The sequence below is a fragment of the Ornithorhynchus anatinus genome, chromosome 7 (genome assembly GCF_004115215.2).
Source record: "Ornithorhynchus anatinus isolate Pmale09 chromosome 7, mOrnAna1.pri.v4, whole genome shotgun sequence".
Classification (NCBI taxonomy): Eukaryota; Metazoa; Chordata; class Mammalia; order Monotremata; family Ornithorhynchidae; genus Ornithorhynchus; species Ornithorhynchus anatinus.
Genome location: NC_041734.1, coordinates 41,305,604 through 41,333,557, shown reverse-complemented (window position 1 = coordinate 41,333,557; position 27,954 = coordinate 41,305,604). Strand labels below are relative to the sequence as shown.

General features: G+C 41.0%; 1 protein-coding gene across 3 annotated transcripts in view; it reads right to left on the bottom strand.

Annotated features, from left to right (window-relative positions):
• Positions 1–2,814: 2,814 nt before the first annotated feature.
• LOC100075874 (PTTG1 interacting protein) overlaps positions 2,815–27,954 on the bottom strand; it is a 30,816-nt gene continuing 5,676 nt past the window's right edge. Inside the window, exons 2-7 of one of the 3 annotated variants that reach the window (XM_029069202.2) lie at positions 22,248–22,300; positions 17,459–17,567; positions 12,499–12,604; positions 12,317–12,382; positions 9,535–9,581; positions 2,815–5,361 (exon numbers count right to left, since the gene is read on the bottom strand). In XM_029069202.2, coding sequence (XP_028925035.1) covers positions 5,315–5,361; positions 9,535–9,581; positions 12,317–12,382; positions 12,499–12,604; positions 17,459–17,567; positions 22,248–22,300 — 428 coding nt within the window. In that variant the 3' untranslated portion in view covers positions 2,815–5,314. Of the gene's footprint in view, positions 5,362–7,408; positions 7,698–9,534; positions 9,582–12,316; positions 12,383–12,498; positions 12,605–17,458; positions 17,568–22,247; positions 22,301–27,954 lie in introns of those variants that run through there. The other 2 variants (XM_029069203.2, XM_039912535.1) reach the window with 2 other exon arrangements.

Below are 27,954 nucleotides of genomic sequence, written 5' to 3'. Positions count from 1 at the left end.
AGACAAAGTAATAATAATAATAACTGTGGTATTCGTTAAGCATTTACTTTGTGCCCAGCACTGTACTAAGCTCTGGGATGGGTACAAGCAAATCAGGTTGGACACAGTCCCTGTCCCTCCTGGTGCTCACAGTCTTAATCTCCATTTTGCAGATGAGGTAACTGAGGCACAGAATACCTCGCCTTTGTTCATAGGTTTTAGAATTGACTTGTACTGAATCTCCCTAGGCTGACCTTTATCCTTCAGAGGGATAAAGGATTCATTCATTCATGTTGATTGAGTGCTTACTGAGCACAAAGCACTGTACTACGCGCAGAATTGGCCAGCATTTAAAATCCTCATATATCAAACCAATTACCAGCCCTGATTAACCTGTCCCACTTAGGGAACCAATTACCATCCCTGATTAACCTGTCCCACTTAGGGACAACCTGATTGGACTGTAAGTCCGTCACTGGGCAGGGATTGTCCCTATCTGTTGCCGAATTGTATATTCCAAGTGCTTAGTACAGTGCTCTGCACATAGTAAGCGCCCAATAAATACTATTGAATGAATGAATTAGCAAATACCGTTTTTTTAAAAAAAGCCTTCCGGGATTTGAAGATGTTTTGAAGATGGAGTGCTGTGGCTTGGCGTTTTTGAAGGGGAAGGGGTGTTTCCAGGCAAGCAACAAGGACTTAGAGACAAGAGTCAAGAGTGAGGTACAGTGAGAAGGTTGGCAGAAGCAAAGTATCAGTGTTAGTACTAATAGTATTGATTAAGCCCCTCCCGTATAAGCACTGGGAAAAAATACCCAGTGAGAATTAAACAAGGTCACCGGCCTCCCGGCATTCACCAGCTAAGAATAAGAATGTGGAAAAGGGGATCGAGGATAGGAAAGATAAAATAAGAACGGCATAAAAGAGCGGAAAAGTGAGTCATAAGTACAACAGCTATAAAGAGAGCCACAGGGAAATGTGGCTCGAAGGGCAGGGCTTTGGGGTCCTCAGGACGCAGGTACAAGCCACAGCTGCAGTCACAAAACCACAGCCTTCCCAACAGTCTAAAGGTCACAGGAAGCCCCACGACACTGTGGGTAAACCTCCCGGCCATCGAGTTGGATAATAATGATAATAATAATAATGTTGATATTTGTTAAGCGCTTACTATGTGTCAAGCACCGTTCTAAGCGCTGGGGTAGATAGAAGGTAATCAGGTTGTCCCACATAGGGCTCACAGTTTTCATCCCCATTTTCCAGATGAGGTAACTGAGGCACAGAGAAGGTAAGTGACTTGCCCAAGGTCATACTGCTGACAAGTGGTGGATCTGGGATTAATAATAATAATAATAATAATAATGATTATGGTATTTGTTAAGCACTTAACTATGTGCCAAGCACAGTACTAAGTGCTGGGGTGGATACAAGCACCGGGTTGGACAGAGTCCCTGTTCCACGTGGGGCTCACAGTCTTAATCCCCATTTTACAGATAAGGGAACTGAGGCTCAGAGAAGTTAAGTGACTTGCCCAAAGTCACACAGCTGACAAGCGGCGGATCTGGGATTAAAACCCATGACCTCTGACTCCCGAGCCCAGGTTCTTTCCACTGCTTCTAGTAGATAGAACACGGACCTGGGAGTCAGAAGGACCTGGATTCTACTACTGACTCTGCCATGGGTCTGGTGTGTGACTTTGGGCATGTCACTTCACTTCTCTGAGTGTCAGTTACCTCACTGTAAAATGGGGATTAAGACTGTGAGTCCCATGCGAGATGGGAACTGTGTCTGACAACCTGATTAGCGTGTATCTATCCCAGTGCTTAGAACAGTGCTAAACATATAGTAAGCATTTAATACCATTATTATTATTATAATATATATTATTATAATATTATTGTAATAATAATAGTATTCTTGGATGGGCTCAGATTGGGGACAGACTGGTGATACTCACATCCAAATGCATTCATCTTGTCTGCTTTGATCCGGAATCACTGCCTTTATTTCAGGACTTCTCTTTCGCTGAATCTTGGATAGACGAAGATTCCAGATGGATCTCTTAATGGAAAATTATTTTCAAAAATACACCTAGCCTAGAAGAGTCAAGGCCAGAGATTTCTTGCTTTGGAACTTCAGTGTGAATTACAGAAGCTTGAATAAATAGGGGTACAATGCCTTTCGGGTCTGATATCAGTCCTACGAATTGGAGAATTCAGGAGGGAGCGGACATGGATTTGCAGATCCACAAGAGGCTACATCTCAGATGTTTGACCCAGCACAATACACTGCCAACCAGAAGTCTTAATGTTGGTATTTAAGCGCTTATTATGTGCCGAGCACTGTTCTAGGCGCTGGGGTAGATACAGGGTAATCAGGTTGTCCCACGTGAGGCTCACAGTGAATCCCCATGTTACAGATGAGGGAACTGAGGCTCAGAGAAGTGAAGTGACTTGCCCACAGTCACACAGCTGACAAGTGGCAGAGCTGGGATTCGAACCCGTGACCTCTTACTCTCAAGCCCGGGCTCTTTCCACTGAGCCACGCTGCTTCAAAGCCATCACAACCTCGGGTCTAAATCTGGCACTGTGAGCAGAAGCAGCCAGGCTAATTATGATAAAATCTAACTATTCCGATGGCATACAGGGAGACAAATGGTCTCAGAGGATGAATTATAAATTGCTTCTAACACCTCTTGCATTCTGGTGTACTTTCTAAATATCTGAATTTGGAGAAATCTTAAGTTCAGAAGGCCACAAAGATACTTGTATTTTAAGTACACTGCTCTCAAAATTAACATTTCATGAATATTAAAAGAAAAAAAAAACTAAGCAATAATTATGTGCAATACATTTATTGACCCTGTTTATTTGGAGTTAGGAACATCTAAAGATTCACGTATTTGGCTAATTTTGCTTGTGACTGCAATGAAGAGGTGCTGTTAGTACAGCAGCAAAAATAACATATCACCAAAAAAGGAACAAAGTATTAAAGTTGATTCCACACACAAAAAGTATAATAAAAACATGATGTTAACCACTATGTTATTTTGTAGATTTAAATTCATTCTAATATTAGCATATTTATTAAATTCATAACTGAGCTTCTGCCTATAAAATTGATGAGTTCATTAGAATATTGGATATTTCTTATAAAACAGAAAACAAAGTTTGTATATTGCACTAAACTACTTTTAGACTGCATCCCATAATACTACTTCAAACTATAGTTTGAAGTAATTAGAACTTAGAACTGAGTGAGGGAAAGAGGATTCAAGACCGACAACATGACATTTTCATATCAGCGATATTTCAGTGTCCAAAGGGTAATTCACAGTAAAGGCATAATATATATTTAAAAAGGTTTTCCTTGGAGTGAAAAAACTGTATTTCAACATTATCAAAAAGTCTTTGAGTCACGCTGGGAATAGCAACTGACTTCATCTGGTGCTTAAGCAAGGTTTCCCAAAATGGGATTTGGAGTATAACCTGGAATACTATCTTTTCTTCATGCATCTTTCCCCAAACCTAAAGAGAGTTTCAACAATTCAGAAAAAAATGTCTCCTTCACAGTACCTATTTCCCAAATCCTTTCAAGAACCATAGGAGATTCTGTGGTGGGGACAGTAGTGAGAAAGAGAAGGTCAGTGAGTGAGCCAGAGAGACCAAGAGAAAAGAGAAACCCAAAGTCCTCTAACACTGCTGATATTTTTGCTTATTGTAGTTTCTAAAATATTTTAGCACACCAGAAGTACGCAAACTGTGACAGTAGGCAGGATGAATCAAAACTTCAATATATAAGGCACGTTACCTGAAGACCCAGCGATTATAGCGGATACATTTCTGCATAGACACTTCGCCGTTAATGCATCAATGTGCTGCAGTTAAAAAAAAAACCCCAAAGATTTTCGTTTTACTTTGTTGAGCAGGATGATTTTCACTGCTTCAGCTAAATTGGTAAAAAAGAGAACCGGAGACGGCCATTCGCTTCAACCAAGCCTGAAAAGGCTCTTCGGTGGCTATCTACTGGACAGCCATCTAGCCGGTGGGAGCTGGAGATAGAAGGAAAAACTTAGGCCACAGAGTCTTGCACAGACAGCCAGCTCACCTCCAGTCTGAGGCTCCGGGAGTTTGGATCTATCAGCTCTCAGGGTTGGCAGAAAGGAGTACATCTGCCTGAAATGCCTCAGGGTGCCTCCTTCACGCTCAGAGGAATCCTAAGAAGCTGTGTTTTCACAAGGAAGGGGATTATCACCTGAGGCATACATAAAAGCCAGCGCTCCTAGTCGGTTGCCTCCAGCTGAGACAACGCAGTTGCCTTCTTGAGTCTATCACTGGACTACTTCAGGAAGAGCAAAATGCATTCGTGTTGGTTTTGCTTTTTTTTTACAGAAAGTACAGGCTTTCTAATTGCTGGTGTCATCCAAACAGGCTTAAAAAATGAGGCACTCTTTACAGTCTACTTATCCTGGTGAATGGTAGGATTAAAAAGAGCCAAGCACTTGCAAGAAATATACGTTTAGCTATACTCAACCTTAGAAATGGATTTATCATTACATTTAAGTACTTAATTCTGTCATATTATACAATCAAGTTCTGAAAAATGGAAATTTATGTTCCTTATTCAGTGAAAAAATGAAACCAGAAGTGGTCGCAACTCCAACCAAGAACAGGACAAACCAATTCTAACGAAATAAATGTCGCCTTTACCAGGCCTAAGAGCATATGTCCGTTGATTTCGATGCTCAGGGTCTTCAACTCTTACTAGGAAAATACTGAAAAGTGACTTTTATCAGAGCTTTAAGAAGCCTGTCAATGCAAGGGGCAGGAGACAGGAGGAAAGACAAACAGCGTGGAGTATAAGAGTAGTAAAAGAAAGGAGTGAGAGAAGACCTAAATAGGGCTACTAAATTAGGGGGAAGAATAGTGAAAAGAGACCTTTGCCTATTCACATTTGGGAGAGATAAGGAGTAAAGGTAGAAAAAATGAGGACAGAAACCTAATTTAAAGAAAGGTTTTTAAGAAGTAGGCAGCCTAGCCCTACCTTGGATCCTTGAGAAGTTTTACTAAAAATTTCAAGGCAAGGGAGGGTTTATATTGTTTAGAATCAGTTTCACTGGTTGGAGCAGCTCATTGGGATTTAGCTGGACTCAGCTTTGGGAGGGTGGAAAAAGCTTTTCATTGAAGGTGCCTGACTGATGCTGTAGCAGTGGAAGGCTATTGTGGCACCTGAGTAATGTTCTGTACTTTGATTACAGAATTGTTAATCCATTGATTAGGACAGCTCCATTTCTCAAGAGGAGATTGGGACTTCTTGAAGTTCCAGAGGGTTTTTTTTTTTAGTTGTTTTCAAATTTGGCATAAGGGTTTTCTTCTTTAAACAAGCCTGAAAGTAGAATAAGTTCTAATTAGAATTCAATCAAAGGAGACAATTAAAGAAGACACACGCAGCAGGTTTTTTTTTACAAGGAAACCAAAAAGTTCTGATTTCATATTTAAGAGTGTATGACCCTTCATTTTTATACATGATGCTGAGAGATAATTGGCTGTTTTAAGGTCTTAAATGTTGGTAAATATAGCTGTTTCTTTGTCAAGAAAAACATCATGTAAGCTTTACTTTGATTAAAATTAAGGTGACTATCAGAAAAGCAAAATCAAGACTTACCTGGAAACCTAAATTTATATCAATAAACTCTAGGGCTAAAGTACAAAACCATATCCGTCTTTTTAATTTTCACATAATTGCTGATTTGTATCACAACTTCAATATTCAAATTTAAAAAATATTATATTTCTAGTTATTCAAGCCACAAAGGAAAATTTCCTATAGGTGACAAAATGAAGTCTACAGAACTCAACCAATAAGCTCAGTATTCTTCTCCTTGAAGAGTAAGGATATGTATTTTGAAAAAATATATTGTACATCAATTATGCATTATAGCATTTCAATGGAAATTAAGATTCATCCATTAAATGAAAGAGACTCAGAAGGATGACCAATAATAAGCAAATACAACGGATTCCTAATATACTTAACCTTTACAGCTCCATTCGTTGTTCAGCCAAAGAGGGAGAAACCACAAGCAAAAGGCTTCGTGGGATTTAAACCAAAGGTCAGTTTCCTGGTATCCTATCAACGCACTTTCTGAAGGCATGAGCTACCATATTTGTAAAGTTTATGCATAAACTAAGATTTTCCAGTTCACAGCTAAAAATGAAGGTTAGTGAGACTACGTGGGAAATAGCTTAAAGACAAAAAAAATATTAACAGGCTTCAAAAATCAAAGGATTGGAGTAGCTAATTCAAGTTCTGTTGTTCTTTTGTTGGTCTAAAAGATGGATCCAATCTTTAGACCTCTGGTTTCTAACATTTCCTTTGACTTTCTCCCCAATTAGTGTTCACAGTCCTTTACTGGTGTAGCAAATTTAGAACAGGATGGGACTTAAAATAGGGCCTGTTTATAGGCAACAACACGTTCTAATTCTCTAATGCAATGAGTTGACTATAAAAAGACTCCCCTTTCCAATGCAACCAAAATTCTATTCTTCAATTCAAGTTTCTCAGAGTCCGAAGGCTTTATTTTCCTTGACAATTATAAAAACCACTTAATTTACTGATCCATCAACATTTCCGACATAAAACACTCTGGTTAAAACTGCCAAAGGAAAAAAAATGCAAGAAATACACACATGGTTATATTTTTGCTCTTTGTGTTGCTGATCAAAACCTCTGTGTCCATTGGGGTTTACCTTTCACCTGTATTTATAAATCTAGTCTTAATTTTCCACCTAGAAACTACACTGAACTGGTTGGGTTTGAGAGGGTAGAATGGGATCATTAGGGTTTCAATCTATTCTTCATCGATTCTACAAGCAGGAGTATCTGGAGGGTCCCTGGAAGTCGCAGGCTGAATCTGAATCCCTCCCCAGGCTCACAGAAAGTAAACCATCCCCCGAGAGGGCAGTGAAACCAACTAGATGCCCCCGGTACTATGGATAAACCTGACAGCTGAATCTGGATTCTCCAGCATCACTGCCCCAACTGTAGGTGCCTGATTCCACCTTGGCTTCAGACCTGTAGCAAGGCAACAGGTCGTTAGCCTCTGCTCCATCCAAACACTAGAGAAAATGGGAAATTTCAGGTTTTTCTCCTTTCAGCTCCATTCGCCATTTTCTCCCCAGCTTTCCCGTGGCCAAGTATAAATTTGAGTTAATGGACGTACTTAAAATCAGAAGACTTTTAGCATGGCAGGTTTGGGAATTATTAGTGAATCCTGTGAATCACACACCTGAGGTGTACATTCACACACACACACACACATTGGACAGGTTAAGAAAGTAGGGAAAAAAGCTATAAAGTTTCAGCTGGTAGAAAGAAATACTGAAGCCTAGAGGAGCAGAAAGGAAGAAAGGAACGCAAGGACAACAAAAGGTCTTGTTTCATAGAAAGTTTTAATGCCAAGATGTTTACAACACAAGAATATACAACACCCGGAGGAAATCGAGGCAGTAGTGAGCAAACGAATCAAGGGTTGTAAGAACAGATTGGTCATCTCAACCTTAAGAGCAAGAGAGGACAGCTTAGCAGCCTGAGCAGCATCTGTGGAATATCTACACTCCCTGGACCACAGGTTCCAGTCCTGGCAGGGTCAACTTCATCCATCTGAGGCAGATAAATGGAGTAGTGAGCAAACAACTGTGGGAGGGACTTTCAGAAGAGACCTTTAAAAAAGGGGGAAGAGAAGTAACGATATAGGGCTGCTACGCAGAGCTCACCAAAGCCGCACAGTTGTAGGGCTTCTACAGCTCTAGGCGGCTCAAATGTTGGAAGAATACTACTCTGAAAAAACACACTAAAGTAGCCTGTCACCAGCTTCTGAGGTGTGCCAACTTGTATTTCCAACATTTCCCCAAATCCTCAGAACGGGCTCTAGACTGTGAGCCCCTTGGGGGAAGGGATGGTCTCTATTTATTGCTGAACTGTACTTTCCAAGCACTTACTACAGTGCTCTGCACACAGTAAGCACTCAATATACACGATTGAATGAATGGAAAGAGAATGTGGAACCATCTGAGATCATCTGGTCGCATGCCATTCAACTGATTTCAGTTACCGTCGGCAGTGCTCAACAGAGTCTTTCCTCCAGCAAAATACCCACAGGAAACTTTACGAGAAGTACGCTATGTAAGCATATCGTCCAAAAAGGGAGCTGGAAATCAATTTTTGCATTTTCTATCGGCTGACCAACTGGAGTTTACTGGAATTAGAATTATAAATTGTACTGCGTACTCCATGATACTCATAAGTGAAATCGTATAAGGGGAAGAATATATACTGTGACACTGTCACCGAACTGTACTTTCCAAGCGCTTACTACAGTGCTCTGCAAAACAGTAAGCGCTCAATGAAAAAGATTGAATGAATAAATTTTAGGAATACTAAAATGCTAATGAACTTAATATTCCTTATTTGCCATAATAAAAATGAAGAGTGCCCCTCCTCCCACAGGGAATGACAATGCTTTTTAATTTGAAATACTGAAAAGTCTTTGGAGCAAAAATACTCAGTTTTGTAACGGAAGAATCTATATGTATCAGCAAGACTAATTATTACATAAAAATTCCTCAAATAATTTCCATCTTCCTTACCTCATCTGTAAAATGGGAATTAAGACTGTGAGCTTCATGTGGGACAACCTGATTACTCTGTATCTACCCCAGCGCATAGAACAGTGCTCGGCACATAGCGCTTTACAAATACCAATATTATTATTTAAAATGTCCTTGTTTTTGGAATGAAATAAAATACAATTTTCTTCATCATATCATACTCAATTTGGCATTTTCAAGAATGTTCTATTTTATGGTTGCAAAAACTGCGCAATGGATATATGCGCTGAAGGCAAGAAATGAAGAAACAGGACAGCCCAGCCTCTAGTTTATGTGACTTCTCAGAAAGACAGCACAGCTTGAAATATTTACAAGGCAGCAGCGACAACTGATAGAAGCAGAGAAAGACACACGCACACAGGGACAATCAAGCTGAACATGTTGGGGTTGCAAGGAAGAAGGCAGCTATGTTTTAAAAAAAAAGTTATGTTACAATAGAAAAGCCAACACCATTTTACGATGACAGTGAAAATGCTGAAAGAAGCATGGCTAGGAAGCTGAATGGATCATTTATGATTTTGAACTTCCACAGGCAACAATTGTCTGAGAAAACAATTCTTATGCCTCAGACTGCAAGACTTCCTAAAGGGTGGAAAGATTTGAAATATATTCCTCTTGTCTTGTGCTGTCGAGTCGTTTCCTACCCACAGCGACTCCATGGACACATCTTAGTCCTCTATAAATGGTTAGAATGTACTGATGGGGAATGGGTACAGAATTTGCCACAATGTCTGTCAAAGTCTCTACTATTCCCACTGAACAGTCCACGGAGAGGGAACTACCATTACCCAAATAGTGCATTCAAGACTAGATTTAAAACAACACAACTGACTGAAATAGTGAGCCTCAAAAATCAATTGAAAAGATAAGAGTGTATAATTTATTTTACCATATTTTTTTCTGATTTCCTCATGTCTAGTCTTCATTTCTGCCCTCCTGAAAAACAAATACAGTAAGTTTAACAAAACTGTTATTTCCTAGATTTTAAACAGATACAGTTTCATGATATTATTTAGGCCTGGCTTTTCCCTTCTAAATAAGCAAAAGGAAAACTACACTGGCAGGTTTCAAAGTCAAAAGTTAATTTTCATATTCTCCATCAAAGACTTCTGTTAAAATCTGAGGCCATCACTCTTGCATTTCTACAAATCAGAAACAATGTGCTCTGAAAGGGGTATTCCAGTCAAGCTTCCAATGAGTTGCTAACAGTATAGCATCTTCGGTGAAAGGACCAGTGTAGCTGAAAATCTCCTTGTGAAGACCTTTGTGCGTTTTAAAGAAAAACAGCTGGTCTCTTCGGGGAGTGAAATTCGATCTTGCCAAGATGTACTAAAATATAGTGACTTCCTTACCTACGCGGTATCACTCGAACATAAAACCTACATAACTCCGATTGTCTGATACCAGTTTCGGTGGCACCTATCTTCACTATCCGGTGGAATATCAGTTGCTCTTTCGACTGATGCTGAAATGTTATACTCGACTCTCCCAAGCGATTAGTACAGTGCTCTGAACACAGCACTCAATGAAAATGATTGGCTGACTGATTGAAATGATTTCTCCAAGAACCTTTCTTTTCCGAGGTTCCTAAAAACAGACACTATCCAGATGGATTTGCCTAAACTGTCAACTCAGGCCTCGGCAACCCCAGGACATGTGCCAGAAAGTTGCTCCCTGGCTAACGCTAAGCCGCCCCAGCTGACACTGCCAGTCTCCGGTCAAAACTGGGCACCAATATCTTGCGAACAAACTACCATTGTTACAGACCACCCTGCGGCCTAGTGGCACGAGCACGGGCGTGGGAGTCAGAGGACGTGGGTTCTAATTCCGGCTCCGCCACTGGTCTGCTGTGTGGCCTTGGGTAAGTCACTTCAGTTCTCTGTGCCTCAGTTACTTCATCTGTCAAAGGATAAAGCCTGTGAGCCCCATGTGGGACACGGACTATGTCCAACCTGATTACCTTGTATTTACCCCAGCAGTTAGAACAGTGTTTGGGACATAATTAACAAATACTATAATTCTTCTTCTTCTGGGTAGGGGTTCTGGGGATCTCCCCGTCGCTCTCTGATCATCCCAACACTACTTGGGCAGCAATGCTACCTCAAGGGGCCTAAGACCACACCATGGAACTCAGGAACGGTGACACAAATTGTGAAATGGTGACGATGAAATTGTGGTGTTACTCTGCTCTCCACCCTGCTGTTCTTTCCCAGGTCCCCGCGTAAGGATTAGTGTCCCTAACGCTTTTCAGTGCCGAAGCCTAATCTACCCCCTAGTTTTGAATGGAGACGCAAAATATGAATTTACTACGACCCTCTCTGAGATCTGAAGTAGTTGATACTTTAAATGAATATCCATCTCAGCTCCTAGTGCACAGAGGGTCTTATGAAATACTCAGTAAACATTTTAAATAGTAATCTTTGGCAGAGAAGCAAAGGACAGTCTGAACAACTATAATCCCAGAACACACCGAGCACAAAGCCAGAGCAGAACAGAGTGTCTGCATGGTCCCATCCTAGTACAGTGCTCTGTACACAGGAAGCACTCAATAAATATGATTGATTGATCCAGTGCTGCCAATGGACAAGATTAGAAAATATAAAACCGGCAAACACAAATTTCGTGGTAACGTCCTGATTTTTTTTTCAAATCTGATTTTTCACTTTCTCTTCTGTGAGGAAATGCTATATATCATTCATACTGCATTTTACATTCCCCAAGTTGGATCTTTTTACACTTAGAAACTTGAGAAAAAAAGAGGAAAGTACACGTCTTTCAATAACTTATGGTACAACCTTAATGCACTAGGGTAATTTGTTAACTTACCAAGATACAGAAACTCAGCATGCCTCTTTCTATAACTAGGTAGAAGTGATTCCAGATCTACAAAAAACACCTGGCCAACTCTCCTCCACTCACCAAAGGCCACAGAAGGGCCAATATCCAGTGCATGTGAGATGGAAAAGGAGAGAGAAAACCAAAGGTGCCACTGAGGACAAAAGGGGATACATCTCTCCCGACAACCAGAAGGTCAGTGGTGTGTAAAGCACGGAATGTCAGTACACCTTGGACGAAATCAGTGAGCTCTGGATGATGCTGATGAATCTTCAGATTATTGAGCATTTACTATGCGCAGAGCACTGTACTAAGTGCTTAGGAGAGTACACTATAACAGAGTTGGTAGACCCATTCCCTGCCCACAGTGTTGACATGGTATTTTTCCCTTCGCTGTGCGCATGTCGTTCACCACTTCTCAAAATCAGCGTGGCTCAGTGGAGAGAGCCTGGGCTTTGGAGTCAGAGGTCATGGGTTCGAATCCCAGCTCTGCCACTTGTCAGCTGTGTGACTGTGGGCAAGTCACTTAACTTCTCTGTGCCTCAGTTACCTCATCTGTAAAATGGGGATTAAGACTGTGAGCCCCACATGGGACAACCTGATCCCCCTGTGTCTACCCCAGCGCTTAGAACAGTGCTCTGCACGTAGTAAGCGCTTAACAAATACCAATATTATTATTATTATTAAAACCAGTCAGCATCTACAGTGTTCGGCAAAATATTCCCATATTCTATTGGACTCATTTGCATTACCTTTTCATCACCTTACAAGGCCTTGCACATTTTCACCTAAAGGAGGAGTAATGAATTCTTGAAAAAGTGAATGTATTTTCTCACCTTTCCTCTTGCCGTACTTTTCTCTGATCTCTCTCTCTAGCAGCTTTCTCTTCATCTTTATCTGGCCTAAAAGATAGCATAAGATGTGTTACACCAACATTTTAATTCAACAGGCAGTTAGCAAAATCCAGTCCGATCCTTCCCAGATTAAATCGACCCAACTATCAACCTAAGATACTTGCTTTTTGCTCTTCTTTTTCCTGCAGCAGCAACAGCAGCAGACAAACACGCCGATGAGAAGAGACCCGCCTACCACAGACATCGTAATAATCAAAGCTTCAAAGTTTACTGGAAAATGAAGAGGGGGGAAAAGGTTAAGTTTTTTGGTTTTATCCTATTTTATTTCATTTATTTTTATCTTATTTTATCTTACTGCCTTTTTTTTTACTTAGGCAATAATACTACCGGTAATAATATCTTTCTAGAATGAATATAAATGTCACTGATAATATGAAAGTGAATTAATTTTAAAATGTCTAGAGTCTCTGATAAACTCGGTTCTTCCATAGTGCATGTCTTCACTACATTTTGGAATAGAATGCTATTAGGTAATTAAGAACTGTTCTTCTGGCAATGCTCCTTAAGTACGATAGATTGAGATACAGTGTGAAATGTCTGTGTGCATGCCTGGGGAGCCAGTGAAGGTGTGTAAATTTTAACACACATTTTTCTAAACGTGACGTGGTAAACTGACAACCGAATGGACTTTTAAAATCCATGGAACACTTGTTTGGTGAAAATTCCAGACTACTGGAATCAGAGTTATCCCCAAACCAACTCCCTAGGGGCTCAAACTGTGAGAAGCATACCAATACACAGAATACAGATTGGCACGATGAAAAGTAGAAATGATTAAAAATGTTACAATCGAATGACGCCAGCCTTCTAATAACTAATTCAAAATTTTGGACAAGCCCTCACCTTCTCTCTCTAGGAAACTGTTTTTTTTTTTCCCCTCGTAGTCCAATGGAAAGAGTATAGGCCTGGGAGTCAGAGGACCTGAGTTCCAATCCTGGCTCCGCCACTTGCTTGCTGTGAGCTTGAGCGAGACACTTCAATAATCTGGGCCTGTTTTCTCACTTGTAAAATGAGGGTGCAAAACCTGTTCACCCTCTTCCTCAGACGGTGAGCCCCAGGCAGGACAGGGGCCATGTTCCAGCTGATTATCTTATATTTACCTTAGTGCTTAGTACCATACTTTGCACAGAGTAAGTGCTTAACAAATGCCATAATTATTATTATTTTAGGGAAGAAAGATCAAAGTTTCTAAGACCAACCAAAGAAATCTCCATCTGATTCCTACTCATGGGTCAGAGAGAGTTAATATAAAAATCAGCTTTGAGAAATGAAAATAAAATTACTGTTATTACATTAAACCTATTTCTGGAAAGCAGAAATTAAAAAAAGGCTATGCCCATAACATGTTTCAAGCTTTCAAAACCAGAAACAAAAGCATTTGCGTTCATGATGACCTGAAGTGCTATGTTACAAAGACTACATTGACATGGAGCAAAGCAGAATTTCCTTTTATTAATCTGAAATTTACCAGCTGTCACGAGCTATCGCTTTCTCATGTTATGAGCCCTGGAAACCAGTCTCTGTAACTACTTCTAACTCACCTGCCTGCGCTCCTTTTGGTCATCTAAAAAATTTGCCTTCAGTCTTTAGTCAGTCAGCCAATCCTATTTATTGAGTGCTCACTGTGTACAGAGCACTGTACTAAGCACTTGGGAGAGTACAAGAAAACAACAGACACATTCCTTGCCCACAACAAATTCACAGTCTAGAGGATATCCTTAATTATCTCTTTAACAAGATGAAGGTGTGGAGTGGCTGAAGCAGAAAGGGATTGTGAGTTTGAAAACATGTGTTGTTGTTTACGGTATTTCTTAAGCACTTACTAATGTGCCAGGCACTGTTCTAAGCGCTTGGGTCGATACAAGTTAATCAGGTTGGTCAGTCCCTGTCCCGCATAATAATAATAATAACTGTGGTATTTGTTAAGCGTCCACCATGTGCCAAATTTGAAAGAGCTGATGAGACAGGAAGTGAGGAAGGAGTCCCTCTAATAATAATAATAATAATGACAGTATTTGTTAAGTGCTTATTTTGTGCCAAGCACTGCTCTAAGCGCTGGGGTAGGTAATAATAATAATGTTGGTATTTGTTAAGCGCTTACTATGTATGGAGCACTGTTCTAATCGCTGGGGTAGATACAGGGTAATCAGGTTGTCCCACATGGGGCTCACAGTCTTAATCCCCATTTTACAGATGAGGGAACTGAGGCCCAGAGAAGTGAAGTGACTCTCCCAAAGTCACACAGCTGCCAAGTGGCGGAGCTAGGATTAGAACCCGCGACCTCTGACTCCCAAGCCCGGGCTTTTTCCACCGAGCCCCGCCGCTTCTCTAAGCTCCATCCATTTCAAACAGAAGCTATCCCCTGAGGAAGGTGGGTAAGGGGTGCTGAAGATGGGGACAAGGAGATCCGGAGTGAAAAAGCCACTTCAGAGCAACTGAAACCCAAGCAAGGATTTGCTCCGTGAGAGCCACCGGGCTCTGCCCCTTCTTTTTCCTCACTGCACTGGGCAAAGGTTTTCCTGGTGCAGTTGGGATTTTGAGTACAGAGACAGGAGAGGGGCCTCTGCTTCTCCTATAGGAAAGAGAAGCAGGAGGGAAGGAGTGAAGGACTGAAACAATTCCCCTCAGTCCCTCACCCACAAGGTTGTGCTTGAGAGGCAGGCCCTGGAGCAATTTTGGCCCATCAAGAGAAAGGGAGCCAGTTGTTACTGTGCGTTTGTCTTTCCTCTTGTTGTACTGTACTCTCCCGGCTCTTGCCATCTGTCTGCTGCGTGACCTTGGGCAAGTCACTTAACTTCTCTGTGCCTCAGCTCCCTCATCTGTGAAATGGGGATTGAGACTGTAAGCCCCACATGGGACAGGTACAGTGCTCTGCACATAGTAAGCGCTCAATAAATACTATTGAATGAATATCAGGGTTTGTGTCCAACCCGATCTGCTTGTATCCCCCCCCAATGCTTAAGACAGTGCTGACACATAGTAAGAGATTAACAAATATCATAATTAAGTGCTCTTTACAGTGCTCTGCAAAAAGGGAGTGCTCAATAAATGCCACTGATTTGCTTCCCTTGATTCATCTGTTACTATTTTTCTCTGAAAGTCAGGTCTTATTCCCCCTGCCCTAGCTTATATTGTCATTGACAGTTCTTCTGATTTTCTGCAGCATTCACTTCACCCATTTGTCCTTCACGTCACTCTCCAACCCATAAATCTATCCACTCTACCACTCTCATCCTAGCACTCCTCCTGAATTTCATCTACTACAAGGGGTCCCCAACTGCAACATTCAAGACTCCCCTCCCCACCCCCCGCACCATTTCCTTTCATTACTTTCTCCTCCCATTTTCTGAAAGGGAAATTAAATGGCATACACTGGAATTTGAAATGAAATTTTCCAATTTTAGAGAGGGAAAATTCATAGATTTAATAACTATTTCCTTAGTCACAGATTAAGGAGATACACAAAAGCATGGAGTAGAAAACTACCTGAAAAAATATGGAGAATGTAAAAAAAGGCATTGGCTTTTCAAATACCTAGAAGTCTAGGTCGCTGAAAATACAGAGGTTATTCACAGAATCGTACCTTTGGAATGGACCCCCACATGCCATTTAAACACATTTCCTATCTATTTCAGTGGATAAATAACTCAAAGAAGAATCAGTTCTTAATAGCATGTTCTGCAAACAGTAAGCACTCAATAATGAAGATTGATAGATTGATTGATGTTCTTAGTTCTGCTAAACAGTATGTCCAGAGAGCTAAGAATTAAAAACTTGTTTCCTCACACATGTAGATCAGTGAGCTCCCAAACAGCTTAATATAAGGCACTAAATGGCTTGTGATGATGGACTTTCAACTGATGGTTTAAGAGATTAGTTTAACCAACAAATACTGTCAAAAAGCAGATTTTCATCCAGTTTCGGCCAACTGGAACACACCCAAATCATAAGTACCCCAAATGAAATTTCAAAGTACACCAGATGAGAATATTGGGGGAATAGGGACAAGTAGTGGTATTCTACGTCTTTTCACATATATAAAATAAACTAAACAGAGAAGGAAATTTTACCACCAAAATACTTATTTAGGCCTATACTACCAGATAACAAGATGTTCGCTGGCATTCTACCAATATATGCTGGGAACCAGCATGGTGAAGTGGATAGAGCATGGGCCTGGGACGCAGAAGATCTTGAGTTCTAATCCTGGCCCTGCCACATGTCTGCTGTGTGACTTTGGGAAGTCACTTAACTTCTTTGTGCCTCAGTTCCCTCATCTGATTGAGACTGTGAACCCCACATGGCACAGGGACTGTGTCCAACCTGATTTGCTTGTATCCACCCCAGTGCTTAGTACAGTGCCTGGCACACACTAAGCACTTAAATACCAAAATTACTATTATCATTATTATTACACCTCCTACTTAAACTCTGAGTTCTCTATGGGAACTGATTATCTTCTATCTGCCCCAGAACTTAGTACGGTGCCTGATGCATAGTAAGCGCTTAATACCATAATGAATAACCCCTAGGCTTACACAGGAGACGCCAACTGTATAGGTCATAGAGAATTTACTGAATCCTTATTAAGAAATCCAGAAGACTATTAAGAACCATTAAGATCCATCAGGGAGCAGTGTGGCCTATTGGAAAGAGTAAAGGCCTGGGAGTCAGAGGCCCTGGGTTCTTAACCCAACTTTGTTCACTGGCTGTGTGATATTCACATAACATCTCTTTGCCTCAGTTTGCTTATCTGTAAAATGGCGATATTACAGATGAGCCAAGTGGGGATTCTCACTCTTAGTAAGACTGCGAGGGCCAAATGGGATAAGGAGTTATGTCTGACCTGATTATCTGATCCACTGGAGCGATTAGTACAGTGCTTGGCACACAGAAAGTGCTTCATAAACACCACCGTCATTTCTTATGGAAGCACAGTAACTTATGGAAACACAGTAAAAGGCATGGGAAGATAATTCACTCACATATACAATTTGAGAAAGCACTGACATAAGATTTTCCACAAATTACTGGTGTGGCAAGCGGTCTAAATAAATTACTTACCCCAGCAAACACCCCAGCGTGCGGAACTCAGCTTACAAATAGAACCTGGTGGTAATATTTTTTTAAGCGGATACTCCAGGCACGCATTGTTAGAATTGCACCAAAGACACTGAAAGACATAATATATGAGAAATGAAAATAGATACAAACACTGAAAATAAAAGTATCAGAGCATCTATGTATAAATACATGCCACACCGACCACACTGGTAATAAAAACTGATTACCTCCAGTGACCCAGAAAAATACAAAATGCACGGTTTTTTCTTGAGATTTCTATTCATGGTATTTATGTGTTATGGGCTGAGAAACAAGTCTTTGTTAGCTTTAAAGAAAGATATGGCTTCTGTTCATCAGAAAGACCTATCCTAGATCTCATAATAGCAAGAAGCCCTGCATTGGGTTCAGTACAGTACTTTGCACACAGTAAGTGCTCAAAAAATAAATTTTTTTTGCTTTTTAGACAACAGAAACACTCTACATCTGTCTACCCAGGCTACTATAGAAAGTGCATTTTCTCCTCTGAACTTGCAGTGTTGGCAATGAACCACAGAATATGGTGAAACTAAGCAGTCTTAAAAAAGAAACAACTTCCTCTTTTTTAACACTTGGGAAGTTTTTAAGTAAGGGGTTGTTTGTATGAGTAACACCAAAGGAATTTATTGTGATTGAGGGAGTTCCCTTAACACTAAATTATAGGGGGATAAGATTGATTACTACACAACTTGATGATATGGAAAGACATTTTTAAAATTCCATGCAAATACAAATGTTTGTTACAATAATGCACAATTTTGAGGCATATATTGTTTAGCCAAAGCTAAGTTAGAGTTTCTACTATTTACTCGATCTTCTTTTTAATGAATGAAATGATAAAGCACAGTTTTGAAATTGAAAAGAATTTAGATATTTAGGAGGGTTTTCTGTGCCATTAGATATGGTTTTAAAATTTTCATACTACAGCCAGTTTTACATTTAAAAAAATCACTCACCCTTTTTAAAGTCATAGCTGGCCCTAAACTTAGATTGTTCGCTTTTGTATGGGCTGGGGCCATACCTTTTATTTTCACTGCCTGCTCCCAAGTGCTTAGAACAGAGCACTAAATGAATGAAATGAAATACTCATGAAATGCCCTCTGCGAAAAATAACTCTGGCTGATAAGTCAGCTAGCTAAATAATGCACAAGGCTTGGAAACCCAATTGCATTTGGGTAATGATCTGGGGCAATGGTAAGAAAACACAAAAGTCTCCATTTTGAATCGACTAAGGCCAATACCTTTGTAATTGACAAGACCTGACAAAACATGCATATATAGCGTAATCCTGCCACACCTTGTGTTGGCTTTCAGAACCATGTTTAACATTCCCGAGTGGAAATAATATGAAGACACAAACCTACCCTGCCTTGCTGATGTTATAAAAATAACCTAATGACAGTATTAGGAGGAGAGAGATAAAAGTTATGATTGAGTGAATGAAAAATTTTATATTTTTAAAAGCAATTTTATGACATTTTTATGTCTTTTAAAGTGTTTTTCTTGTAGCCAAATTCATTCAGGAGAAGCTACCCTTTTTTTTGACTCGTCACCGCCACAATTTTCTGTTCTCTTTCATTCATTCATTCATATTTATTGAGTGCTTACTGTGTGCTAAGCACTTGGAGAGTACAATATAACAATAAACAGTGACATTCCCAGTCCACAAGGAGCTTGCAGCCTAGAGGGGGAGACAGACATTAATATAAATTACAGTTATGTAAGTGCAGTGGGGCTGGGAGAGGTGATGAATAAAGGGAGCAGGAGGGAGAGGGAGAAGAGGAAACAGGGGCTTAGTCAGGGAAGGCCTCTTAGAGGAGAGGTGTCTTCATTAAGGCTTTGAAGGAAGGGAGAGTAACTCTCTGATGGAAAAGGAGGGAGGGCGTTCCAGGCCAGAAGAAGGACGAGGGTGAGAAGTTGGTGGCAAGATAGACGAGATGGAGGTACATTGAGAAGATAGCATTGGAAAAGCGAGTGTGCGAGCTGTGCTGTAGTAGGACATTAGCAAGGTGAGGTAGGAGGGGGCAAGGTGTTCGACGGCTTTAAAGCCAACGGGACGTGAGTTTTTGTTTGATGCGGAGGTGGGTGGACAACCGCTGGAGTTTCTTAAGGAGGAGGGTGACATGTCCCGAACGTTTCTGTAGAAAAATGATCTGGGCAGCAGAGTGAAGTATGGACTGGAGTGGGGAGAGACTGGAGAGGCTGGGAGGTCAGCAAGGAGACTGACCCAGTAATCAAGGCGGAGAAGCGGTACATTCTCTCTCAAATGTACCTATCTTTAGCTTTTCTGTTTCACTATTTTACAGTGTGTTTGTTCTCAGGGCTGTGACTAGGTAATGAGGCTTAGGAGTCATCAATTACAGTGAATCTTAATCAGATTTGAGGGAGATGTGTCGTTAAAAAAGCATCACCTTTCAAAAGTGAAAAGTAGAACACTACAACAAAAATCTGTCTACTTAGGATAACTCTTTTTTAAAGTAACATTCAAATGCAACTCTAGGCTTCCACACTGCTCTGCTAATTCTCCCTACTGGACTATTCTTCGGGAGGTATTTTGCAATACTTGGATGGCTGACAAATAACAAGGGCTCTGAAGCCAACAAAAAAGGTTTTACTAGATCTTCCTTGGAGGGAAGGAAGCGTAAAGACTAAAAGAAGCAAGGACCATCTATCTCCTGTGTATTCCTGATTGATGTGGCTCTGCATTATTCTGGCCAATCTGCTCTCCGTCATCTTCATTTTCTGCCTAGAAGCCAGAGATTCTAGACAAACCCGTGACAAGATATACTTCCATTACCACACTGTGGTATCCAGATGGACCCTTCGTGGTGGAAGAACATTCCCTAATTATGTCATCGCATTTTATCCAAAATGCCATAGTGAAAGCACATGATTAGGAGAACTGCTGATACCTCAATTTTTTTTATTTTTAAAGGGGAGTTGTGGGGGACAGACCGACATTCTTCCCACTTTGAGAGCCCTCATTCCCCCTTCTCCTCCTTCCTTCCTTCTGTGATGTGTAGGTAGTTGAATCTGACAAGTGAGGAGGCGGGGGGGGGGCGGGGGGGGGGTGGTCCAGAATATATGCGAGATGGCTTGAGAAGCAGCGTGGCTTAGTGGAAAGAGCACGGGCTGGGGAGTCAGGGGTCGTGGGTTCTAATCCCGGCAGGGTCACTGGTCAGCTGCGTGACTTTGGGCAAGTCACAACTTCTCTGTGCCTCAGTTACCTCATCTGAAAAATGGGGATTGAGGCTGTGAGCCCCAAGAAGGACAACCTGATTACCTTGTATCTACCTTAGGGCTTAGAAAAGTGCTCGGCACAGAGTAAGCACTTAATGAATGCCATTATTATTATTCTTATTATTCTTCTTCCTATTATTACACGATAGAATATGTAATCCCCAACATATAAAAGAGAATGATCCTTTTTCAGAAGAGGAGATGCTATTCAGTCAAAGGAAAACTTTATTATCATCAATGAAGAGAAGGAGAAAATACCTAATCAGATTAAAGGCACAAAGATGAATATTTTAGGGAATGGCCTCGTTAATTGTAGCTAGTGCCTTTTGGAAATACTGAGCAACTTTTTTTTTTTTAAACACAATGAATGCCAAATAGCAAGACATCAGACAGACATTTCCTTGCTTCAATTTTTCCAACAATGGGCAGTGAAGTTAAAGGCTCACACATTCATAAGACTGAGTACCTGGCTTGAAAATGCATTGTTTTAAGTAGTAAATCACTCAGGAAGTTTGAACAATTAACCAAGCACTGATTACTAGAAAGGATATTAGCAGGAACTAAAGGTTCACGCTATTTCTTCCTTGGGCAGTTACCATTACAAATTGAAGCCTCTTTCTCCATCATCTGGGACATAAATACAAAATTGAGCCATAGGTTTTCACTTTGGAGTATACTAGTTATTTAGTCATAATAGTTCCCCGCAAAAAAAAACTGAGAAGTGAGTCTCTAACGGGAAAAGATGCTTTACCAAAATACATTATAATAAAACCCTCAGAATATGTCAAACACAAATACACTCCAGTCTCCTACAATATGCGTTCACTACACCTTTTGGCTACAAACTCGGTTAGGGGATTAAAGCCTTTCCTTTTGTAAATGTGCATCGATTTTTGAAGAAATGCTAGTGTGCATGCATGGCGTGTCAGTCAAAGAATAGATTCTAAAAAACAACAACGCAGGGCTTTTTTTTTTTTTTAAAGCATGGCATTTGTCAGGAACATAATCTCCAAGCTGAAAACCTGAGTGCAATGCTATAGCTCATACTGCACCTATGAGTAACTTTCTTCTGAAAACTGTTCTGATTTTCAGCATAACTCATTGTGGATTCACTGTATTCAGACAAGTAGGGTGAATTTAAAGGTTCTTTAATGAGCCATCATTAAAGCTCTGATGGCTACTACCAAGAAAAATGTAAAAAGAAGAGTAGAGTTTAAGTGTACTAGCTCATGGAAATGGGAATTAATTGTTTGAGGGAAAGGCTTACAGTAAAAATATACATATCAACCCCAAACTCAAAAGGAACATCTATGTTGTCTATGAATGCCTGGCCCTAATCCCTCTACATTGTAAGCTTGCTGTGGGTACGGAATGTGTCATTTATTGTTGTAGTGTACTCTCCCAGGCACTCAGTGCAGTGCTCTGCACACGGTAAGCGCTCAATAAATACAACCGAATGAATGAACAATTTTAAGGGCCCCAGGGTCACGTGTGGGATTCAGATGTTACTTACGGAGACATTCTTCAGGCACACCTCACAGCTCTTGTTTGTGTTTTGAGAACACGCTATGAAAAAACAGGAGAAATAAATCAGAATCATTCATATATATATAGCATTTAGTTTGAAATACTAAGGCATGCAAAGGAGTATTATGAATCTTTCATTCTAGCAAATTGGTTCTCAAACAGTATTCTGCTGCAGAGTCATCTCTGCCTCCTCATTTTGATAGGATAGTCACATTTTTAAAAAAGTAGGGCTAAAGGCAAAGAACTGGAAGTAACCCATAAAACATTTGAGTATTTCTTTTTAAATGAATTAATCGGCATTCTGTTCATGCTTCTGTGTCTCTAACCTCGTTGGGGGCAGGGTACGAGTCTACCAATTCCATCATATTGTACTCTCCCAAGCGCTCAGTCAAGGGCTCTGCATGCAATGGGCGCTCAATAAACACCATTGTTTGATTGATTGTGGCCTTATAGAAATACTCCAACTGCTAATATATGCCTACTCAACTTCCAATACAATCCCCATTCCTTTTCTTCAGCACCGTTCCAACTCTTATTTTTATAGAAAATCTTTCCCAATTAGTCAATTACTGTGCTATTCAGTTTCTTCTCTCTACTGATGAAAGGGACCTACAGGCTAATTAGGTAACTAATGGAATAGTCACTTTACAACTAGAGGGTAAACATTCATTTTCAAAGACTCTACCAATAAACAAAAAAGGGTAATTCAAATCACATTAAATACAATCTTTATAATAATAATAATAATAATGTTGGTATTTGTTAAGCACTTACTATGTGCAGAGCACTGTTCTAAGCGCTGGGGGAGATACAGGGTCATCGGGTTGTCCCACGTGAGGCTCACAGTTAATCCCCATTTTACAGATGAGGTAACTGAGGCACAGAGAAGTTAAGTGACTTGCCCACAGTCACACAGCTGACAAGTGGCAGAGCTGGGATTTGAACCCACGACCTCTGACTCCCAAGTCCGGGCTCTTTCCACTGAGCCACGCTGCTTCTCTAAAAATGGTATTTGTTCAGCGCTTAATATGTTCCAAGCATTGTTCTAAGTACTGGGATAGATACAAGGTAATCAGGTTGTCCCATGTGGGGCTCACAGTCTTAATCCCCATTTCACAGATGAGGGAACTGAGGCACAGAGAAGTTAAGTGACTTGCCCAAAGTCACACAGCTGACAAGTAGCGAAGCGGGAATTAGAACCCACAACCTCTGACTCCCAAGCCCATGCTCTTTCCAATAAGCCATGCTGTTTCGTACCTGCTTTAATGCACAAGGTTAATTACATTTATGCAGTCACTAGCCAGATGTATCTTCGGCTATAGATGGAGAAAAGTGAGAAACAGGGGGTAGGTGTCCGAAAGTTACAGATAAGCAAGAGAAACAAGGAACCTCTTTTATCTCTTGAAACTAGGCACTGGTTAAATCAATCTATTAATATTTACCCGTTTACAACATTTAAAGTAGTATTGGAACTCATATTGACCTAAGTTCCTCTTTCAACAATAGGCCACATACAAGCAATTTAGGAGAAGAATACTAACAGTGTGGCATTTTGCCTGTTCACCTTAGACTGCAAGCCCCATGTGGGAAAGGAACTTGTATCTGCCCCAGAACTTGGTAGAGTGTGTGGCACATAGTAAGCCCTTAAAAACACCATTATTATCATTATTATTATTATTAGGAGACATTTTCACTACCTATCTGTCCCTAATAATAATAATTACGGTATTTCTTAAGCGCTTACCATACTGGGGTGGATACACACAAATCGATTTGGACACAGTCCCTGTCCTACGTGGGACTCACAGTCCCAATCCCCATTTTACAGATGAGGTAACTGAAGAATAGAGAAGTGAAATGACTGGCCCAAGGTCACACAGCAGACAAGTGGCAGAGCCCGAATTAGAACCCATGACCTTCTTACTCCCAGGGCCGTGCTCGATCTCGTACGCTTGGTCCCTGACCCTGAATCAGTACATTTTAGATTCTGTGAAACTTTCCCCAATCTACCCTCCACTTAAGGGGCTCCAATTGCTCCATATCTTGTCAACAGCCGCTGGGAATGGGAGTAAATATTTAGAGAGGCAATCATTTCCGATATTCCGACATGGGGGTGGGGGGGGGGGGAGGGCGCAGAAACGTGTCAGTCTGATGATCGTGGTATTTGTTAAGCGCTTACTATGTGCCAGGCACTGTACTAAGCCCTGGGGTAGATACAAGGAAATTGGGTTGGATTCAGTTCCTGTCCCACATGGGGCACACAATCTTAATCCCCATTTTACAGATGAGGTCACTGAGGCCAAGAGAAGCTAAGTGACTTGTCCAAGGTCACGCAGCAGACAAGTGGTGGAGCCGGGATTAGAACTCAGGTCCTTCTGACTCATAGGCCCGTGCTCTATCTAGTCTGATAAATGAACCTGACAGAAAAAAAAGAGCAAAGTCCACGTCTGAGGCATTGGCATGGACGTCTGTCCTACTTTACATACCACTAAATACCTTATATGGTATACCTTATGGATACCTTATACATATCTTACAGATTAGAGACCACCCACCGTTTTCCAACTGAAGCTGATTCAGTCACTTGGTGAGTTATCTTCTAAAAAAGCCCAACCAGGAGGGGTTTTTGACATAGCTTCATATTTAGTATTCATTTTTGTGTTCTTCTGACTCATTCATTCAATCGTATTTACTGAGCGTTTACTTTGTGCAGAGCACTGTACTAAGCGCTTGGAAAGTACAATTCGGCAACAAATGGAGACAATCCCTCCCCAGTGGGCTCACAGTCTAGAAGCTCGTGATCAGAGACTGTGGTTTCTGATGTCCTTCTTTATGAATCCCCATTTTTTCGTTTTAGCTTGAGGCATATAAATCCCAGCTATCTCCGTCTACCAGACAGTCACCTGGCAGATGGCTCCCACATCTAATAACTAGCCAGCACGACTCTTTCCCCTTTTGTTCAGTCCTACGTCAAACACTGGGATCACAACTTTCCTGTGTGGACAATTTGTCATGTCGGGAGGAGGAAGATTGAGACCGACTTTTTCATTCTCCTTTCGACGTCTTTCCCAGATAATGTATTTGTCATTAGAGAGAGAAAGAGCAGGTGATTTTTTTTTTTGTATGACATCCTTAAATGATTACAACCCCAAATGAGTCATTGCACTAGAGCTATTAAATTTCCAATTCTGCACTTACATACCATGTAACAAATGACAAAGTCAGGAGTACTTCCTTAGTAATCTACATCCAGAACAGCAAGAAGCTACATGTTTTTCTCAAAATCAAACATTGACTACTACAACTAAAATGCTCGTGCCATTTTCTAAAATAAAATGTTCCTTTCCGGTTTCCTCTTCCTCCCTTCCACGGATTAGAAAACATAATTCCCTTTTGTCTTTCTTCAAAAATAAGGAACACTGCCACCCTTTATTCACGGCTTTCTCCCCACCCCCTCCTAAAAATGATAAACCCGGAGTAGATTTTTCGATCGTGGGAAGTCATTACATCTAATCTTATCATGAGACTTCGATTTAGCATGGGATCTCTGACATAAAGCACCTCTGTATTTCTTACGAGCGAGTTTTCCCATTGCTGCTCATTCAAATCTTTTGATTTTCAAAATCCCATGACTTTCAGGTGTTCCGATTTTCCTCTTTTAACCACACCAGTGATACAGTTTTGAAAGAACTCACTCAGCGGGAAAGCAAAAGCAAGCAGACGATTAGATTTTCTGATGAAATCAGTTTTCCCTTTAACATAATGTAAGCGTTAAATCTTTTGAAAACTCTCTCTTGTTGATCTAGAAGCTACTTTTGCAGAAAAAGTAAAAATGGCGTGGACAACATGTAAATTCAGAGGACGCTGAATCTTATAACAAAAATGAGAGAAAGGGAGGGAAAAACTAACATGACCAAGAAGAAGTTTGGCTACAATCGATCATATTTACTGAGTGCTGTGTGCAGAGCACTGTACTAAGCACTTGGGAGAGAATGATAATACAGAATTGGTAGAAGTATTCCCTGACCACCATGAGCTTACGGTCTAGCGGACAGGTCACGACACTAAAGTAGTACAGAAGACAGGCTCACACACAAACTCTTTGTAGCCTTGAGGTGTGAAATTACTTCTCTATATACTATAGAGAAGCGGCGTGGCTCAGTGGAAAGAGCCCGGGCTTGGGAGTCAGAGGTCATGGGTTCGAATCCCGGCTCTGCCACTTGTCAGCTGGGTGACTGTGGGCAAGTCACTTCACTTCTCTGGGCCTCAGATACCTCATCTGTAAAATGGGGATAAAGACCGTGAGCCTCACGTGGGACAACCTGATTACCCTGCATCTCCCCCAGCGCTTAGAACAGTGCTCTGCACATAATAAGCACTTAACAAAAAGCAACATTATTATTTGGAGTAGATCTAGGCTTTCTCCTTAGCTCGGGAGCTCCAAAAGCTAAAAAAAACAAAGCTCTGGTCTTAACTCAGTTAACAGAACACTATAATAATTCCATCAGGAATTCATTCATTCATTCAATAGTATTTATTGAGTGCTTACTATGTGCACAGCACTGTACTAAGCGCTTGGAATGTACAATTCGGCAACAGATAGAGACAATCCCTGCCCAATGACGGGCTCACAGTCTAATCGGGGGAGACAGATGGCAGAGCAAAACAGAACGAAACAAAAACAAGACAACATTATCACGATGAATAGAATCAAGGGGATGTACACCTCATTAACAAAAGAAATAGGGTAATAAAAAATATATACAAATGAGCAAACATTTATAACATATATATATTTAAATATAAATCTTATATAGATTCCTTATATACATAAGGAATCTAATCCACGGTTCTAACTTTTTTCATTATTTTTTAAAAACGGCATTGGTAAAGTCCTTATTATGTACCGGGCACTGACCTAAGCGCTGGAGTAGATATAAATTATTCGGGTTGCACACAGTCCCCGTCACACATAGGGTCTACAGTCTGATCCCCATTTTACAGATGAGGGAACTGAGGCCCGGAGAAGTGAAGTGACTTGGCCGACATCACACAGCAGACAAGTGGCGGGGCCAGGATTAGAACCCAGGTCCTTCTGACTCCCAGGCCCGTGCTTTATCCACTAGGCCATGCTGCTCCTCCTGCCTTGCTGCCTCTCCTCTAATTGAAGCAGTCGGCAAACAACAATGGGAAATCTCAATGCGGTTTTGGATATTTTTAGTGATAATCCCAGGCCACGAGAACAATGTTCTCCTGCAGGGATCGGAATTCTAAAAACACTGTCTAGCATCCTCCCATCCCTGAGAGACTCTGGCATTACCAAGTCAATGAACAGAAGAACCTGCCTAGGATATACTTTAAATCCTCGGGGTCAAGTAGCCCAGTCAGGAAAGGCAGGTGGGTTTTGGGGAGGAAATATTCCTTTAAAACGTTTTGGCTACGTTTCTACGTGAGGCATCACGTAGAACTGGCGTGGCCTAGTGGAAAGAGTGTGGCCCTGAGAGCCCGAGAACCTGGATTCTAATCCCCTCCGCCACTTGTCTCCGTTACTTGTCTGCTGTGTGACCTTGGGCAAGTCACTTCACCTCTCTGTGCTTCAGTTTCCTCACCTGCAAAATGGAGAATCAATACCTGTTCTACCTGCTACTTAGACTCTGAGCCCAATGTGGGAGCTGATTATCCTTTGTCTACTC